The sequence below is a fragment of the Prionailurus bengalensis genome, chromosome B2 (assembly GCF_016509475.1).
Source record: "Prionailurus bengalensis isolate Pbe53 chromosome B2, Fcat_Pben_1.1_paternal_pri, whole genome shotgun sequence".
Classification (NCBI taxonomy): domain Eukaryota; kingdom Metazoa; phylum Chordata; class Mammalia; order Carnivora; family Felidae; genus Prionailurus; species Prionailurus bengalensis.
The window spans coordinates 66113457-66132927 of NC_057349.1; the positions used below are offsets into that span (position 1 = coordinate 66113457).

Below are 19471 nucleotides of genomic sequence, written 5' to 3' on the forward strand. Positions count from 1 at the left end.
ATATATACCACATCTTCTTTATCCATTCGTCCATCGATGGACATTTGGGCTCTTTCCATACTTTGGCTATTGGCAATAGTGCTGCTATAAACATTGGGGTGCATGTACCTCTTTGAAACAGCATACCTACATCCCTCAGATAAATACTTAGTAGTGCAGTTGCTGGGTCCTAGGGTAGTTCTATTTTTAACCTTTTGAGGAACCTCCACACTGTTTTCCAGAGGGGCTGCACCAGTTTGCATTCCCACCAGCAGTGCAAAAGAGATCCTCTTTCTCCATATCCTCGCCAACATCTGTTGTTGCCTGAGTTGTTAACAGATCTATTTGTTAAGCCTGAGTGTGAGGCAGCCAAATATTTTGTTGCTATAATGCTATATAGCTGCTCAGATATAGCTCAGTTTTCATGGATTTGTTTCATCTAATTTTATTTTTTAATTTTTTTTACATGTATTTATTTATTTTTGAGAGACAGAGACAGCACAAGCGGGGGATGGGCAGAGAGAGGAGACACAGAATCTGAAGCAGGCTCCAGGCTCTGAGCGGTCAGCACAGAGACCAACGTGGGGCTCGAACTCACAAACCGCGAGATCATGACCCAAGCCGAAATTGGATGCTCAACTGAGCCACCCAGGCGCCCCTGTTTCATCTAATTTTAGTTTTTCCATTAAAGTAGTCAATATCAGTAGCAGGTGAAAAGTATTTGTAATGATCATTTAGCAATGATAAATTCTTTTTGATATTTGATTTAGTAATTTCAAAAAGTGGTTAACTTTTACTTTAGTTATGGTTATTCCTGGGCATAATTCTTACAGAGGCAACACTGTTCATAATACTATATTTTAAAAAGAAGGTAGGGGCATCTGGGTGGCTCAGGCAGTTAAGTGGCCGATTTCACCTCAGGTCAGGATCTCGTGGTTTACAAGTTCGAGCCATGTTGGGCCTTGTGCTGACAGCTCAGAGCCTGGAGCCTCCTTCAGATTTTGTGTCTACCTCTCTCTGCCCCTCCCCCGCTCATGCTCTCTCTCCCTCTCTCAAAAAAAATAAACATTAAGAAAAAGAAGGCATCTTACACTACTGTTTAGCACTAGAAGGGAAATTGCTGTTTTAAAACTTTTTTCTGGTTAAAGAGTAAAAGCAGTAAATGGGGTGCCTAATGAATGGAATATGACAAAAATTTATCTTGAGGAAATAGAAAGTTCTTAAATGCTGTGGAAGGTTCTTGATAGCTGTAATTTGGGCCTAGTGACACTACACATACTAGGAAATTCAAGTTTTTTATAATGCAAATCCATCACAATAGTGACTCTCACTGAAAAAATGTTTGACAGAAAACCTTTTTTTTTTTTTAATGTTTATTTTTGAGAGAGAGACACACAGAATCTGAAGCAGTCTCTAGGCTCTGAGCTGTCAGCACAGAGCTCAATGTGGGGGTCAAACTCACAAACCATGAGATCATGACCCAGGCTGAAGTCGGATGGTTAAGTGACTGAGCCACCCAGGTGCCCCTGACATTTGTTTTAGGTTCTGCCATTTGGTTTAGGATGTGAAACCTCTTAAAATCTGTAGTTTAAAATGTGTTAACTTTTACAAAATTACCTCACTTGGGGTGCCTGGGTGGCCCAGTCGGTTAAACCGACAGAGATTAGATCATCCTGAGCTGGCAGAGGTGCTTATGCTGGAGGGCACATAGTGAAAATCACCCGTTCCTCTTAGGCTCCCTCTTCACAACACTTTTATTATTGCATTTATTTAATTCCACCTTAATTTGCAATATCTGGCTTACCCTCTTAAAATATAAACCTCTTGAATGCTTGCAATGCCATAGTTGTAGACACTCAGGACATACATGCTTTTTTGAATGAATGAATGAATGAATATTACTAAAGGCAGTGGGTGACAAAACTAAAACTTAAAGTGAATAATGGGATAAAAATATTTATGACATAAATATTAAGAACTATATACTTTTATGTTTGCCTGTCTCCGTAACTCCTGTCTTCACATTCTCTTCAGCTTCATTTCCTCCCTACCTTCCTGTACTGTGTTTTCCTGCTCCTAATATGAAAGTGAGATTTATTTTTATGATACTCATTTTATTTATGAAGCAGATATTTAGTACTTCCTAACGTAAGAGGCGAGGGACACAACAGAGTGAAAAGGCAACCCATAGAATGGAAGAATACTGTATCTAATAACGGGTTAATATTCAGAATATTTAAAAGACAACTACAGCTCAACAACAGCAAAACCCCCAAATAACCCAATTAAAAAATGGGCAAAGGGCTTGAATATTTCTCCCCAAAATATATATATATATTTTATTTTTCAATGTTTATTTATTTTTGGGACAGAGAGAGACAGAGCATGAACGGGGGAGGGGCAGAGAGAGAGGGAGACACAGAATCGGAAACAGGCTCCAGGCTCTGAGCCATCAGCCCAGAGCCTGACGCGGGGCTCAAACTCCCGGACCGCGAGATGGTGACCTGGCTGAAGTCGGACGCTTAACCGACTGCGCCACCCAGGCGCCCCTCCCCAAAATATATATAAATGGCCAATAGCCATGTGAAAAGATGTTGCAGGGCATTACTAGTCATCAAGAAAATGCAAATGAAATTCACAGTGAGATGCCATCTCGCACCTAACAGGCTGGCTATTACCAGATAAACAGAAAACAAGCCTTGGCAAGCCTGTGGAGAAATTTGAACCCTTATGCACTGTTGGTGGAAAAGTAAATTGGTGTAGCTGCTCCCCCTGCCAAAATTAAAAGAATTACTGTATGACACAGCAATTCCATTCCTTGGTATATACCCAGAAGAATTGAAAGCAAGGTCTTGAAGACCCTGTTCAAGGGTCATGTTCATAGTAGCATTATTCACAACAGCTAAAAGGTGGAAGCAACCTAAGCGTCCATCAACAGATGAATGGGGTAAACAAAATGTATATAAGTAACAGTGAAATACTTTCCAACCTTGAAAGGAAATTCTGACACACATTACAACATGGATGAGTTTAGAGGACATTATGCTAAGTGAAAGAAACAGTCAAAAAAGGACAATATTCTACGATTCCACTTATATGTGGTACCTAGAGTAGTCAGATTAGCCTAGAGACAAAGCAGAATGGTGGTTGGGGGTAGAGAAGAATGTGGAGTTATTGTTTAATGGGTACAGAGTTTGTTTTTGCAAGATGAGTTCTGGAGTACGGTGGTGATGATTGCACAACAATTTGAATGTACCTAATGCCACCGAACACTTAAAAATGGTTAAGTGAATTTTATGTTGTGTATATCTTACAATTTTTTAAAAAACCTCAATGTGTATGTAGCTCAGCTCTAAAACCTATTTACTTACTGATAATTTATCCCCTGCTTATTTCTAAAAATATACTTGAGACATTTTAAAGAGAAGAAAATTAAGGATCAGCTGAGGAAAAGGCAGATCCCACTTTAATGTTAAAATTCTAGCTGAGCTTCCTGTCAGTGATACGGTTTTGTGTCATCAAGGGGACCAAGAGAAAACTTTTTCCTATTATGAAAATCTAAGAGAAACTTATCACATAACCTCTTAGGGAAAACAGTGCCTTTGCTAGTGATCTTATAAAAATAGCTACTACCTAATAATGTTCCCTATGTATCAGATAGGGAGTGCACTGTTGCACTTAACCCCATTATAAAGTTGTCCTTGTTCTGGAGACAAGGGAAACAAGACTTGGAGATAATTAATTTGCCTATGATAAACACTGCTGGGCCGTCTTCCTAATAATCACATCTGCCCATTGTCCTTTCCAAAAAACCATGGTTTGCTCTTTCCTTCACAGTTCCAGGAGCTAAATCTTCATTAATTTAAGCCCGTCTCGGTCATTGCAGTCCCCCCCCCCCCCCCCCCCCCCCAGTGTTTGGTCTAGGCCTGAGGCTTGTGTGCAAACTGACCCAACAAATGGTAAAAGGAGACTCCTGGGGTGGCTTCTTTGCCCTTAAAAAGGGTACCTCTTCTATAAGGTGATGAAAATGTTCTGAAATTAGACTGTGACGATGGTTGCACAACTCTATGAAGATACTGAAGACCACTGAATTGTACACTTTAAAAGGGTAAATTTTGGGGCGCCTGGGTGGCTCAGTCGGTTAAGTGTCTGACTTCGGCTCAGGTCATGATCTCACAGTCCGTGAGTTCGAGCCCCGCATCAGGCTCTGTGCTGACAGCTCAGAGCCTGAAGCCTGCTTCGGATTCTGTGTCTCCCCCTCTCTCTGACCCTCCCCCGTTCATGCTCTCTCTGTCTCAAAAATAAATAAACATTAAAAAAAATTTTTAAAGGGTAAATTTTACAGTATATGAGTTGTGTCAATAGAGCTGTTTTTTAAACAAAACAAAAACCTGTGAAGAAATGTATGACTGGCAAGCCCTTGACCAAGGATTCTTAAACCTCACCTCAGAATTCCTAACAGAGCTTGTAAAAGTAGGGGGCAATGCCTTATCATAAGCAATTGATTCAGCTGGCCTGGAAAGGTATGGATATCCATGTTTAACAAACTCCATAGGTTATTTCAATGCCCAGCCAACTGTGAGAACCACTAGCTTGCCTCCATAAATATCCATTGTCTCAGCTGCTTTTGGCAGAAACTAGATTGCAATTAATTTTACCGTGTGCTGCCTCAGGAATGTAGAATCCAAATAATCTGTACTGCTGATTGAAGTTGGTTGTGCAGAAAACTCATGCCCTGTTACAGAAATTCAAGTCTAAAAGAAAGCCATTCCAACTTCCAATGGGTAGTGGGTTATATTTGTGGGCAAGACCACATTTTTTTCAAATGTAAGCTTTGGGCATACTTGAATGCCTGTCTGGACAAGTATAGGTTGACAACCTCAGCTCTTATACCCTACAGAAAGGATGCATTTATTTTGATTTAGAACCTCATTTGGGGGGCGCCTGGGTGGCGCAGTCGGTTAAGCGTCCGACTTCAGCCAGGTCACGATCTCACAGTCCGTGAGTTCGAGCCCCGCGTCAGGCTCTGGGCTGATGGCTCGGAGCCTGGAGCCTGTTTCCGATTCTGTGTCTCCCTCTCTCTCTGCCCCTCCCCCGTTCATGCTCTGTCTCTCTCTGTCCCAAAAATAAATAAAAACGTTGGAAAAAAAAAAAAAAAAGAAAAAAAAATTAAAAAAAAAAAATAAAAAAAAGAAAAATTAAAAAAAAAAAAAAAAAAAAAAAGAACCTCATTTGGACTGTCAACTGACTTCTAAAAAATTTTTTTTAATGTTTATTTTTGAGAAAGAGAGAGAGAAAATGAACAGAGGAGGGGCAGAGAGAGACACAGAATCTGAAGCAGGCTCCAGGCTCTGAGCTGTCAGCACAGAGCCCAACACAGGGCTCGAACCCATGAACCATAAGATCATGGCCTGAGCCAAAGTCACTTAACCAGCTGAGCCACTCAGGTGTGCCTGTCAACGGACTTCTAAATCAACATTCTCAAACTGCTGGCTGCAATTCATTAGCAAGTCATGAAATCTGTGTCATAATCATAGGTAATCATCTTTGATGCAATGAAATACTGTTTATACTGTGTTGCAATAGAAAATTTTTTTCTTTACTAGGATCCACAGTAAGAAATATAAGACTAATCTGTTTGAAGAAATAGCACTACTTCCTTAGGGCAAAACCCCCAATTCTTTAACATCTGTGTATTTCTCAAAGAATTTAAAAAAAAAAAACTTAAAAACTTATTGAACTCTTTCTATGCTGTAGCCTGGTTAAGTCATGTGATTAAAGTATAATTGCAAGTTGCTGTTGAGCATGGATCTCAGGTATTCTGATTTCACAATACCTTTTCTGCCATTTTCAATGATTTGTTTCCTCCTAAGGACCAGAAGTCCTCCATTGTATGAAAAGTTTCTCCGGCTGTCCTAAGCAATCGATGTCTCTTTCTCTTGGCTTAACCTTCAATTTCCCACTCCCACCTTTTGTAGCCTATTTCATGTTAAGCATTTACAGAGTTGCCATGCTTAATGAACCATTATAGCACTCAATCTAAGGGTTATTCCAGAGTTTAGAGACTGTAGGGGAATTTAAAATGTGAATTTCACTTTGAGCAGCATTCTCTGCAGATTTAAAATACTCTTCATATACTTGGAAGACAGTAGTACTTTTCTAGCGTTTGCTAGGCTAAACAACTATTTTTCAAACAGTGCTTCATTCAAATTTAGTCTTTATGTTGGTTGCTCTTTGAATTCTGTTTCAGATTTGGTCTACACTATTTAAAACATGACAATCAAAATTTAAGTCTGCATGTTAAGATACATAAAAAAATAGACTACCTAAATTTAGAAAAAAACATTATTCTAAACTGTGTATCATAGAAGACCAGCACACATGACATGTTTCAAGCAATGAAAAGGAAACTTACTGAATTTTCTGTAGTTCCAATTCATACAGAACAACCTAAAGCGGGGCGGCGGGGGGGGGGGGGGGGACAGTTTAACAAACTTCAATGACAGATACCAGAGCTTTGAAGAAAAACATTCATAAAGTTACATAAAATATGAGAAACTGAGTTCCAAGAGATGTATTCCCTAACCTCAATATAAAGATTTAGCTACAAGAAAATGTTCCCTCCACCCAACCCTAACTGAATAAAAATCATCTTATCTCTTGGTAGACATTTACTGAGTTTGCAGCTCAACACAGAATCTTGTAGGAGGCTCAGCAGAGATGTCCAAATGGTCAATCAAGGTGTGATAACAGCTAAAGAGAGGGGCTGCAGGTCAAGGCTGGGTAAGGCCCTTCCTTTGTTGATACAGCAGCATCCCTTCTACTTCAATGGTTACAACCCAGGCCCAGGAGGCCTGGCAGATGCCCTCATCAGAAGTCTGAGAGAACCACTTCCTCAGTTTGGGTGGCTCCAAATAGCTCTGGAACTCCAAACTCAAATGACTTATGTGGAAACCCTACTGTTTGTCACACCACCAACTAGAATATTCTCCTAATCACGATTTTACTGAAAATTTAACCAAGTCATTTAATCTCTGGGAATCATGTTTGCAGGGAGACCACACGGTCTTTGCTGCCAGTTACTCTCAGTAGGATATCCTACCTACCTTTGACTTATGTCTATTTTCAAACCTATTCTGCTTTACGTAAGCAGTAATCTACATTTTAGATCACGCCTCAGAAGAAATCGTGTTAAAGGGAATACCCGGACTGCATATGTTGCTGCTTTGATCACTTTTGGATGTAAATTTTGACAAAAAGCTAAAATAACTCAAACTCTTTGAGGTTGTGAATGATTGGTTAATAAGGCAGAATATTTAAATCCTAGTACAGATTTTACTCACATCTTGATCTTAAGTGGCACAGCAAATAATTTTTATCTGCCAAAAACAGGAAGCTTAAAGCTATTACCTACTTCACCTCACTTTTACTCATTTGCTAAAATTTTCATGATTGTGATCAAAATGGCAAACAAAATAGGACCCAGATTTTAATATTAGGTGAATTTGCAGGTGGCTGGACCATCATAATCAAAGAATAGTTCTCCAAGCGCAATAGCTCAGGTCTGTTTTTGGACCTTATTTAGTACCTAGTAATAATTTAAATAAAACTACAGAAATATAAATATTAGATATATAAACAAAGTCCACATTTTTATTTAACATGCTTACATAGCAGGTTCCAGATTCAATATTAGCCCAACAAGATGAGATATAGCAGGGATAAATATAAACTCCCAACATTTGATGTTTAAGTATTTTTGAGAGAGCACACAGGTGCGCACAGGGGTGGGGGAGGGACAGAGAGAGGGTCAGTGGACCTGAAGTAAGCTTCGTGCCTACAGCAGAGAGCCTCATGTGGGGCTTGGAACTGTGATGTCGAGATGGTGATCTGAGCTGAAGTCCGATGCTTAACCCAATGAGCCACCCAAATGCCTCAATATTTGAGGTTTTAAAAAAAAGTATTTTTGAGAGAGACGGAGGGAGGGAGGGAGAGAAACAGGGAGACACAGGATCTGAAGCAGGCTCCAGGCTGTCAGCAGAGCCCGATGTGGGGCTCGGAACTCCTGAATTGTGAGGACACTTAACTGAGCCACCCAGGCACGTCCCAGTTTTTAAAAGTAACCAAGACAGGAGTGCCTGGGTGTCTCAGTTGAGTTCCGCTCAGGCCTCAGTTTCTGGTTTGAGTTAGAGCCCCCATAGGGCTCCTGTGCCAGACAGCTCAGGGCTTTGGGGCCTTCTTCGGATTCTGTGTCTCCCTCGCTTCCTGCCCCTCCCCCACTCATGCTGTCCCTTACTCTCAAAGATAAAATGAGTGTCAGATTGGATACTTGTTGAAATGTGAATAAAGCCTGGAAATAGTAAGGTAACAATGGTTTCTTGGTTTTGACAAATGTACTATGCTATGAGAGTGGAAGACGTTAACGGGAAACAAACTAGGTGAGGGGTATACTGAAACTCTTATCCTATCTTCCCAACTTTTCTATGAACCTAGTTACTACCAAAGTTTTATTTAAAAAACTTGACAATGCAATTAAAGATCTAAAATGTAATTTGCATTTAAAAAGTCAGATGATATTTGATCATAATCTGTGTTATAACCTCCTTAGGGCACCTGGGTGGCTCAGTCCACTGAGCAACTGACCCTTGCTTTTGGGCTCAGGTCGATTGCAGCGTTCAGGAGTTTGAGCCCCATGTCAGGGTCTGCAGAGTGTGGAGCCTGCTTGGGATTTTCTCTCTACCCCTCTGCTTCTCTTACACTCACTCTTAGAATAAACATTTAAAAAACTTTTCCCTTTCTCTCTGACCCTCCCCCGTTCGTGCTTTGTCTTGGTCTCAAAAATAAACGTTAGAGGGGCGCCTGGGTGGCTCAGTCGGATGAGCGGCCGACTTCAGCTCAGGTCATGATCTCGCGGTCCGTGAATTCAAACCCCGCATCGGGTTCTGTGCTGACAGCCTGGAGCCTGTTTCAGATTCTGTGTCTCCCTCTCTCTGACCCTTCCCTGGTTCATCTCTGTCTCAAAAATAAATAAACGTTTAAAAAAAAAAAAGTTAGAAAAAAAAACTTTTAAAGAAGCAACGGATCTTCCAACAACTGCAATAAAAGCTACCTTTTATTACTGGCCTTTTACAATAGGCCAGGTACTGGGCTAGAGTCCACACCAACTAACTCATTTCATCCTCAGAACAATCTTGAGATGGACAGTTATGCACAGATTAAAGGGACAGCTTTTCAAGTCCAAGTCAGGCAGACTTCTGGGTCTCCTGGGTCAACGGAAGAGACTACACACTTGTACATCCACAGATTTAATTTTGATAAAAAGTTTAAAAAGCTATACACTGGAAAGGGAGCAGCATAGGAAGAATCTAGAAACCCTGTGACCTAAGGTTCAGAAACAGCTTAAGAACGGTTTAGTGTAGATGTGACCAAAGGGTATTGGGGGTGCCTGGCTGGTTCAGTCGAGGGAACATGCAACTTTTGATCTCAGGGTCATGAGTTCAAGCCCCACTTTGGGTAGAGAGATCAAAGATTTTCTTTCAAAAAGATATAATTGGGATCAAGTAAATTATTCTTGTAAAATGAAGTAAAATAGTTCAATTACCTTACAAAAGAACTTAAGTTTTATGTCACTAGCAAGCAAATAGAATGGAGACAAAAAGCTCATCCAGCAATAGATGACTTAGGAGCTACTCTACCGCAGTCTGTCATCTGTAATGAGGGTATTAATACTTGCCCTAAGGTCTCTGCCCTCCAATGAGTGACATATACATTGATGAGGTATTCAAGCAGATTTCAATGAATATACTGTTGATTTTAAGTTAGATTTACAAAAGACTTAGATTCTTTCAATTTGTGTGTCCTTGTTACTTTTTTCACTAGATATTTGGATGTCTAATGTTTTCATATTCTCCAGCAACTCCTACTTGTCCTTCAGATCAAGTTATGCCTGACAAGGCATTTTTCTTCATAGCATCATCACAATTCAGAATTACCTGCTCATTTAAGGTAGGATCTACCTCCCCCACTGGATTATAAACTCAAGTGGCAAGACCTGTCCATTTTGTATGCAATTCTATCTCCAATGCCTAGGAATAGTGCAGCTTAAAAATCGATTACTAGTTTGGGAGTTTCCTACAAAAGGTATACATACACTTGCCATACAATCCAGTGATCCCACTGCTAAGTATTTACACAGACAACCTATAGTCACAAACCTACAGGTGAACAGTCCAATTCATAAACTTCCCACACTGGAAAACCACCAAACGGACAAACTGTCCATGAAAAAAATTAGATATGAAACAGACTTAACTTGTAAAACTTTTTTTTTTAACGCTTATTTATTTTTGGGACAGAGAGAGACAGAGCATGAACGGGGGAGGGGCAGAGAGAGAGGGAGACACAGAATGGGAAACAGGCTCCAGGCTCTGAGCCATCAGCCCAGAGCCTAAATGCGGGGCTCGAACTCCCGGACCGCGAGATCGTGACCTGGCTGAAGTCAGACGCTTAACTGACTGCACCACCCAGGCGCCCCGTAAAACTTTTCTTAAAAAGGTTATTTTTCAATGTATGCAAAAACATTAACAAACTTTCAATTGCCCAAGTGTTAATACTTTTTGCTTACGCAGGAAGTAATTGTTAACTTAGCATTATCTTTGTTACGCAGTCTCCCACAAAAACCAGAGCTCTAAACTCTTGAGACCGATGGGCCCCTTAAGGGTAGTCCAAGGTGAATGACTGTTTTCCTTATTTCACTCATTTCTGCCAGTGATTGATAGACAGGACACTTAGTTCCTATTTCTCTATTTAGGAAAAGGACAAAATCATGATCCTTCTCAATGATTTCCAGGGATCAACTACCTTTCAGGAACCATGTGGCAATCTCCTAGACATCATTAAGTTTCAATTTTAAGTCATGGAAATTCCCAGAGACTTACCAACTGGATGAGAAAACCTATGGGTTTGGAAGTGAAAGACATTATAAAATAGAATAAAGAAAACTTCAGGAAGGTAATCAAAAGGGGAAAACCTGTTTTGTTCCTCTCAGCTGAAACAGCTTGCACTCAACTCACTCTTCTTTTGCAGGACCTGGAAGGTGGTTCACTCCAAGGCACCAGGTACCAGAATGAAATCTTAAATTGAGTATTCCTGCATTTCATGGTAACAAAATGAATACATTCTACTACCAATCTAAAGCCTATGTAAAGTCACATTAACACCCAACAAACTTACCCTTGAGAGTTGGCCATTTTAGAATTTGTGAACTTATGGCCAAGAAATGTTTTGGGTGGAGAGCTTGGGGCTGAACTTAGCAGAAAACCAATTGAAACGTGAAATGCAAGCCCAGTAACATTCACCAGGATTCTTACACTCCATACTGAAAACTACTTAAAATCAAGGGGCTTGCACCACTTGTGCAGCCAGTAGCCTTTATGTCGGGCTGAACCCAAACTTTAGCAACCAAATGAATTCTCATGCTCTTAAGAGGCTAGAAGATTAAGGGAGAAATGCATAAATTAGAGCTGATTTGGCCAAAACCAGATTTGATTATCTATTCTGGCAGTAAGGACACTAACAGAATAATTTTTTAAAAATCAAATATGCCTTACTAAGGATGTTTTAAGTCCTGAATCAGAATGCTTTCCTCCTAGGGGCACCTGGGTGGCTCAGTTGGTTGAGCGACTTTGGCTCAGGTCATGATCTCACGGTTCATGAGTGAGTTCAAGCCCCAAGTCGGGCTCTGTGCTGACAGGTCAGGAGCCTGGAACCAGCTTGTCTCCCTCTCTCTGCCCCTCCCCCACTCATGCTCCATGTCAAAACTAAACATTAAAAAAGAGAGAATGCTTTCCCCCATATTCTGAAATCACACCAGAATTCCCGGGACAAATTTCAAGATCACGAACATGGGTAATTCAACAGCTGGCCAATTTTAAACATGGTTGAAGGTCAAACACTAGTTTGAGGCATTCTAGTTTTATGAAACCACTCTTAATTTTAATCAATCCGAACAATGCAATTAGTACATAAAGTTCAACAGAGCTAAAGTAAACTTCTATATTCTCAATTTACAGACTCATTTTTGAAACCAGTTTGTAAATTATTTGCAGGACTACCAGTAGATGGTGCTCCAAACAGATGACTGCCTTCACAAGGTTATATTGCATTGGGTTCTATGGAGTTAAGTATCCCAACTGGCCAGCTTTTCTGGACACTATTTCCACTTCCCTTTCTCCATTTAGTGGTAGCCATTTTCTGAAGCTAAGTGATTTTTTGGGGGGTGGGGGTGGGAGGGGTGAACAATAAATCCCTCCTAGTACACAAGATTTCTTATGCTGGCTACCGTTTACCAACATGCTGTTTAAGAATCTTACCAATCTCCACTCCTTATCTTAAACCAATAACAATCAACATATTTTTACAAATAAGAGGAAAAAAACAATGGGTGTTTTGGAGCTGTGGAGACAAAGTCTTATTAACTTTTAATTTACAATGCCTCTGGTAACACTGCCCAGAGACCAAGCATTTTACCTAGTTTAGACAAAAAAAAGTATTTTAATTGCAGTTCTCATTATGGCCACTAAGTTCTTAGATACATTCTACTTAGTAAATGTCTGCATTATAAAATACAAGGTGTCCTGTGATTTTGCCTATTTCAAAGCTACTTAAAATTTATGGATCAAATAGGGTCTTATGAAATTAATGTCCAAATTAGCCAGGATCCATGGAATGTTCTATCAAATGCACCAGTGTTAAGAGATTTGCCAGCTATCCAAAGGCAAGAACTTAAGACCACGTTGTTGTCAACCAAAGTACTGTTAATTTACCAGTCTACATACAGTTTATATAAATTACAAAATTACCACAGTGGGGTTTAACGAGCTCTTCACTTTCCATCTCATCCATCAAATTAATTTCAAATGGCCATTCTTTTATTGCTTCTTGTTAGGTAACAATTTTGGAAGGACACTTTTAGCAAAATCTCAAAACATATTCAACTAAAAACAAAGCTTACCCTACAGTCCAAAACAGGTCCTCATTTAGGCTGAGTACTGCCACTTTGGGTTTTAAATCTCCAGTGCAGCAATGTCCCTTCTTCACTCAAGCTTGGCTTAGATGAAAATTCCTACTGGAGGTGGATTTCTAGTTCTCAAGTGACATTAAAATTCCAGTATATACTTTGTTCTCCTACAGTTTGGACACAATGAACTCTACCATTAAATACAATAACGTTACTGAATGCCTCACCTTTCAGGATACTTTAAACTACAAGATTTATAAATGTGACAAAGCATTCCAATAAGTGGGAAACTCAATTGTGACAATGTATCAAGTCTACTCAATAGTGATAGTATACAAATTTTACACGTTGACTTTGATTTACAAAATTTAACTTTTTATAACCTACCTTAATGGTGTTACTGTTCTAAATTGTGTTGCAGATCCCCTTTTCCCATACCTCTATGTACTTGTTTCTTTTCCCTGAGGTGGTAAAAATGTTTCCCAGCCCAGGGGGGAAAAACCCTTAACCCAATTCTCAGTTTCACCAGATGTTAACACCAGGAATAGGTTATGGGCAACTCTTAATCTTTTTACCTGAATAGTACAAGCTTATAGTGTTGACCAAAAGAAGACACGGGTTTCTCATTAAACTTTTGTTTTAATGGGTCTCAAAATTCTGTGACAGATTTTTGGTCAAAGTTGTTTCCATTAAAAAGTACTGATTTTAAAAACTAATAACTTAAAACTGCCACACACAAAAACAACAAATGGTCCACAAAACATTCTCCTTTCCTTCTGAAGGTTTTACGATGCATTGTTATCATTAACCAGTCTTTTACTATTAAACTTAAATGGCCAATTGACACAAACAGTTCTGAGACCGTTCTTCCACCACTGATTAAGACTGGGGTGGCAGGTATTGGGGATAATATTCATTTAGCCTTCTGAGCTTTCTGGGCAGACTTGGTGACCTTGCCAGCTCCAGCTGCCTTCTTGTCCACTGCTTTGATGACACCCACAGCAACCGTCTGTCTCATGTCACGAACAGCAAAACGGCCTATTAAAACAAATTTTAGATGGTCATCAGAAACTTTGTTCTGGTATTTCCCATCTTCAGTAAAGTTTCTAATTACACTCAAGTCATCCTTACCCAGAGGAGGATAGTCAGAGAAGCTCTCAACACACATGGGCTTGCCAGGAACCATATCAACGATGGCAGCATCACCAGATTTTAAGAACTTGGGACCATCTTCCAGCTTTTTTCCAGAACGACGATCAATCTTCTCCTTCAGCTCAGCAAACTTGCAGGCGATGTGAGCTGTGTGACAGTCCAGCACAGGTGCATATCCGGCACTGATTTGGCCTGGATGGTTCAGGATAATCACCTGAAAAAGAGTTGCATTTAATGAGCCTCAAAACACCAAGTCTGGCAGTTAAGTGAAAACATTGCCACTTTCCAGTGTTACCTGAGCTGTGAAGCCAGCTGCTTCCATTGGTGGGTCATTTTTGCTATCACCAGCCACATTGCCACGACGAACATCTTTGACAGATACGTTCTTGACATTGAAGCCCACGTTGTCCCCAGGTAAAGCCTCACTCAAAGCTTCATGGTGCATTTCAACAGACTTTACTTCAGTTGTAACATTGACTGGAGCAAAAGTGACCACCATGCCTGGCTTAAGAACACCGGTCTCCACTCGACCCACAGGGACAGTACCAATACCTGAAATATTTACAGCATGGTGTCAAATACCTTACACGAAAAAAGTGCAGCAACCAGCACAAGTTACGTCCTGATCGTGATGTTCAACTTACCACCAATTTTGTAGACATCCTGGAGGGGCAGACGCAAGGGCTTGTCAGTTGGACGAGTAGGTGGCAGAATGCAATCCAGAGCTTCAAGCAGTGTGGTTCCACTGGCATTGCCATCTTTACGGGTGACTTTCCATCCCTTGAACCAAGGCATCTAAAACAAGATTGTCAATTAGCATCCCCCAAATGGTTGTCAATTAGTCTCAACATCTGTCCCCTTCCATCACTTCCTCCAAGTCTTGAAAGTCACTTACATTAGCACTTGGCTCCAGCATGTTGTCACCATTCCAACCAGAAATTGGCACAAATGCTACGGTGTCGGGGTTGTAGCCAATTTTCTTAATGTAGGTGCTGACTTCCTTAACGATTTCCTCGTATCTCTTCTGGCTGTAGGGTGGCTCAGTGGAATCCATTTTGTTAACACCAACAATAAGTTGTTTTACACCCAGTGTGTAAGCCAGAAGGGCATGCTCACGGGTCTGCCCATTCTTGGAGATACCTGCTTCAAATTCGCCAACACCAGCAGCAACGATCAGGACAGCACAGTCAGCCTTTGAAAAGAAAACAAGACCATATCCGGTTACAGCTTCTTCAAAAGGATGAACTCACCCTTTTTCCATTGCACAAGGCAAATCTCATTATTTTCAAGTTACTATTAATCATACCAACCTGAGATGTGCCCGTAATCATATTTTTGATAAAGTCTCTGTGTCCTGGGGCATCAATGATGGTCACATAGTACTTGCTGGTCTCGAATTTCCACAGGGAGATATCAATGGTGATACCACGTTCACGTTCGGCTTTCAGTTTATCCAAGACCCAGGCATACTTGAAGGAGCCCTTTCCCATCTGTAAGAATTGAAAATGGGTTACTTGGGAACTAAAACATGATCCATCTTCAACTTGGAAATCCCTTACTCCCACTTCAGCAGAAACGTGAAGTTTCAGTTCAACAACTGTTAGATGACTCACATTAACATACGTAAGAAGTTTAACAGCAAACACTAGTTTATTCCACCTTTAAGTAGGACATTCAGATCCACACTACTGACTAGTTTTGAGTTACCACCTAACACCTGCTAACCAACTTACTTCCAACTACCTTCCTCATTCTGTTGCTGCACCTACCTCAGCAGCCTCCTTCTCAAATTTTTCGATAGTTCTTTTGTCGATCCCACCACATTTGTAGATCAGATGACCAGTAGTGGTAGACTTGCCCGAATCTACGTGTCCAATGACGACGATGTTGATATGAGTCTTCTCCTTTCCCATTTTGGTTTAGGTTTAGCGGTGGTTTTCACGACACCTAAATCGGAAGAAAAATACCCTTAAAACTACTGTCCCAAAGACTTGAGAATAAGCCACGATCCAAACTCTTAAAGGGCAAATTCCAAGGAGAATTACAACCAGTGCCAGGCTGGCCCAACTCTAGTCTCCACCCACCAAGCGTGGGGTTAACTCCACCGCACAAAATCCCCTCCCCCTCGAGGAAGGCCTGCTTCCAAGTCGTTGAGAAGAAATCGAGGTGCCAAGACGGCGCCGGGTACACCGTGGGGTCACAGGAAGCGGCGGCCGGAGAGGGAAAGGCCCTTTTCCTTTGTGTGGGTGACTCACCCGCCCGCTCTCCCGGGCCGCCGCGTCCTCCATTTTGAGCTCCCTGCAGCAGGGCCGGAGAGCGGCCATCTTTCCGCGCACGCAACTGGTGCCGAGCGGGCCGGCCTGGCCGGCCGAGGTGGACGGCACGAGGCTGGCCCCCAGAGCCGCCCGTCCCACTCCACGGTGGCCTCCCGCGCCCGACTCGGTGGCCACCGCTTGTGGGCCCCGCCTCGCCGGACATGTGCGCCGGGACGAGCCGGCCTCGCCACCGCCCTCCGCGCCTCGCGGCGGCCCCACAACCCCAAAAACCCGACGACCGCGAAAAAGCCCACCCAGCTGAGATCCTGACCAACCTCCGCGAAACTATCTTGACGCGGACAAGCATAGCAGCTTTTTCTGGACCGGTTAATTTGCTCGAGACTTCAAAAGATTGTGACAAGGCAGGCGAGAAGGTGCGGGGAATTCGCACGCGGCGGCCACAGCGCCCAAGCCAGGCCTCAACCCAAGCACGAGGCGAAGGTGGGGGGGGGGGATCCTGAAAAAACGCAAGGCCGCGAACCTTCCCACCCACTCACAACCCGAAATTCGGGGTCAAGAACCTCGTAAAGTGCCTGGATGGCGCGGCAGTTGTAATAGGCACGCGGGGGCCGCAGCCGGCTCCAAGAGGCCAGGCCCGCGGAAACCACACCCGGTACTCACCTGTGTTCTGGCGGCAAACCCGTTGCGAAAAAGAACGTTCAAGGCGGCTACGGCACTTATATACGATCCTCCCCCACCCTCGGGGAAGAGGGCGGAGCCAGCATACGACACCACTTTCCCAGTTTACCCCGCGCCAACTCTACCAGGCACCCGTTCAATCGCCGTCCCTTCCCCCCTACTTCTCGGGGACCGTGGGCGATGTGCGCTCATCCCACTGAAGAGCACACTTCGCCTCGCGCATGCTCCTTTTGACCCAAATGATGACAAGAGCGAGTGGGTGGGGAGGTGGGGTCGAGCGAGCCTTCGGTTCTAGGTTATCGAGAGTTTAACGACGGTCCCTGGGATTCCCCAAGGCTGAGGCGAGTCCTCCTTTGTATGAATTACTTTCGGCTCCAGCTGGGGGGTGGGGCGGCCAGAAGGCGGCCGGGTCGGGATGTGCGGAATATTCCTTCTGCCGTTCCTGGTTTAAATCGTAAAGGTGATGTAGACATTGGAGTATGCCTTCCCTCGGCAGTAAACCTCCAGGCTTTAGCCTGGTCCTCTCGAAGGTCCGGGACAACCCCTTTGAGCCACTTCCACCGCTAGTCGCCTGTCCGCCCGGGGCTGGCTCCTCCCCCGCCCCTGCCTTCGGATCACCGCCCCGCTGCAGATGAGTACAAGGCCCAGGCACCCAGGGCAGCGAGGGGCGGAAGACCCAAGGGGCTGCCTTCACAGCCGGTGAATCAGCGAGGGTTTCAACTCGGTGGCCGGGACCCGAACGAATATGCTTTTGGGGCTGGCCTCTTGGCTTGTTCCATTCAAAGCCAGCTGCTTTTATCGAAGCCCATATCACACGTTCACCCCATATGGCACTCCAGACGTCTAGTTTTTCAGTTTAGAATAGATTTCAATCCCACAGTTTGCCTTTTAATTCTAATTCTATTACGCTATAAAGAGACCTGTGTGTGTCTGCTCTCGTGGTACATTTTTTTTTCAGTGTACACTGATTTGATTGCTAGCAGGAGAAACCTAAGAACTTTTCAAATTCAGTCTTTCCACTTGCTCTCGTATAGAAACTGATCAACAGCATTAGCAAGTTTATCCACACAATTTCCTATCCCTGCTACTTGTGAAATCACTGCTTCTCAAGTGGCCTATCCCATTTAAATAAATGGATTAATTTTATGTCGTTTTGATTTTAAGTAAATGTTAGCACAAATCTAGGGCAAACCCGGATGAGGCCTTTTTGGTTGGCAATCAGGGCAGCTCTGAGAAATGCTCCTTTCAGGAAAGAACTTTTATTTTAAATGAGCTAGTTACTACATCAGTATATCTCTTCCACGTGTGGAACATCGCTGCAACTCCTAGAGCCCATCTATTAAATGCTTGAAACCTACTATGTGTCCAGTGCTAAACGAAGTTCTGTGGCTTGTGCAAAAGAAATACTTCCTTTTGGAGAGGAACCCACAATCAAATTGGAAGAGGAAAAGGAATATATAAAACAATGGGTAAACAGTTAAAGGCAAACTTGTATGGGGCTTACTTACTTTCTATTTCATTGTAGGATGTAGTTCTAGTCCTAGCTTGCAGTTACTTCTCACAACCCAAATACCTTTTTTTTTTTTAAATGAAAGAAGTCTTCTGGAATAGCCTTCCTGTGTCTTCTTGTTTTACCACTCTTTGTAGATAGAAACTTCTAAAAATGTGGTGTGTGTGTGTGTGTGTTTAATTTCTTCATTAGGAGGTTCATAGCCTTCTCTTTTTGAGAGAATTTTCATGAAAGAAACCAGGCCATATGAAGTTTCCCTAGAGGCTCATTAATCTTTTTCTAGCAACAAAACCCTTTTTTAAGTCGATATTTCTAGCTTCTTTCCTTTCATAAATTCTTTCTTCACACTGCATTTTCCTAGTGCCCTTACCCAATCATATACATGTGGTATAAAATTATCTTGATATGCTAATCAGTGTTTGTAATGAGATTAAAATGTAAGAAATACCAGTTGAAAGCAGTCACTACCAATAGAACAATGCAAATAGCTCTGCTCTTGTTTAATTCCTTGGAAATATTAATTAATGAGAATTTTCTTTGGAATGATTCCCACAATCAGTCATAATTGTACATCATAGTAATATTAACTGCACACTGTTATGTAAGATTAAGATTAGGGTGCCACCCTAGATTTATTTTCCATGCCTTCTTGAGTAAACTTCAAATGGTTTAGGTTTGAACATTATTGGAGATAATACTAGGTCATATAAATATTTTAACAGGAATGACAAATTTTTGAAAATGTAAAGAAATGGTTACTGATATGAGGGAAGGAAGCAAAGACTAAAGACTAAAAGTTGAGTATTTGAAAGTTTTACATGGAATCCAAAATTGCAGTTAACATCTAATCTACGAAAA

At 42.0% G+C, this 19471-nt stretch overlaps 1 protein-coding gene across 4 annotated transcripts; it reads right to left on the reverse strand.

The window, feature by feature from the left end:
* Positions 1-13616: 13616 nt before the first annotated feature.
* EEF1A1 (eukaryotic translation elongation factor 1 alpha 1) lies at positions 13617-17637 on the reverse strand. Of its 4 annotated transcripts, none has more exons than XM_043591820.1 (8): positions 17470-17637; positions 15919-16096; positions 15460-15639; positions 15045-15341; positions 14794-14944; positions 14445-14701; positions 14129-14363; positions 13617-14035 (listed from the first exon to the last, which is right to left on the reverse strand). In XM_043591820.1, exons 2-8 carry the CDS (start codon positions 16060-16062, stop codon positions 13911-13913), a joined length of 1389 nt encoding a protein of 462 aa, XP_043447755.1. In that variant the 5' UTR covers positions 16063-16096; positions 17470-17637; the 3' UTR covers positions 13617-13910. The 4 variants fall into 4 exon arrangements, with proteins under 4 accessions (XP_043447755.1, XP_043447753.1, XP_043447756.1 ...); XM_043591818.1 differs by lacking the exon at positions 17470-17637 and adding an exon at positions 17086-17159; XM_043591821.1 differs by lacking the exon at positions 17470-17637 and adding an exon at positions 16986-17078.
* Positions 17638-19471: the final 1834 nt, after the last annotated feature.

Coding starts and splice junctions, on each gene's coding strand:
- EEF1A1 (XM_043591820.1), bottom strand. CDS start 16,062: ATGGGAAAGGAGAAGACTCATATCAACATCGTCGTCATTGGACACGTA. Junction 15,342..15,459: donor TGATTACGGGCACATCTCAG/GTTGGTATGATT, acceptor TTCTTTTCAAAG/GCTGACTGTGCTGTCCTGAT. Junction 14,364..14,444: donor CAGCTGGCTTCACAGCTCAG/GTAACACTGGAA, acceptor ACTCTTTTTCAG/GTGATTATCCTGAACCATCC.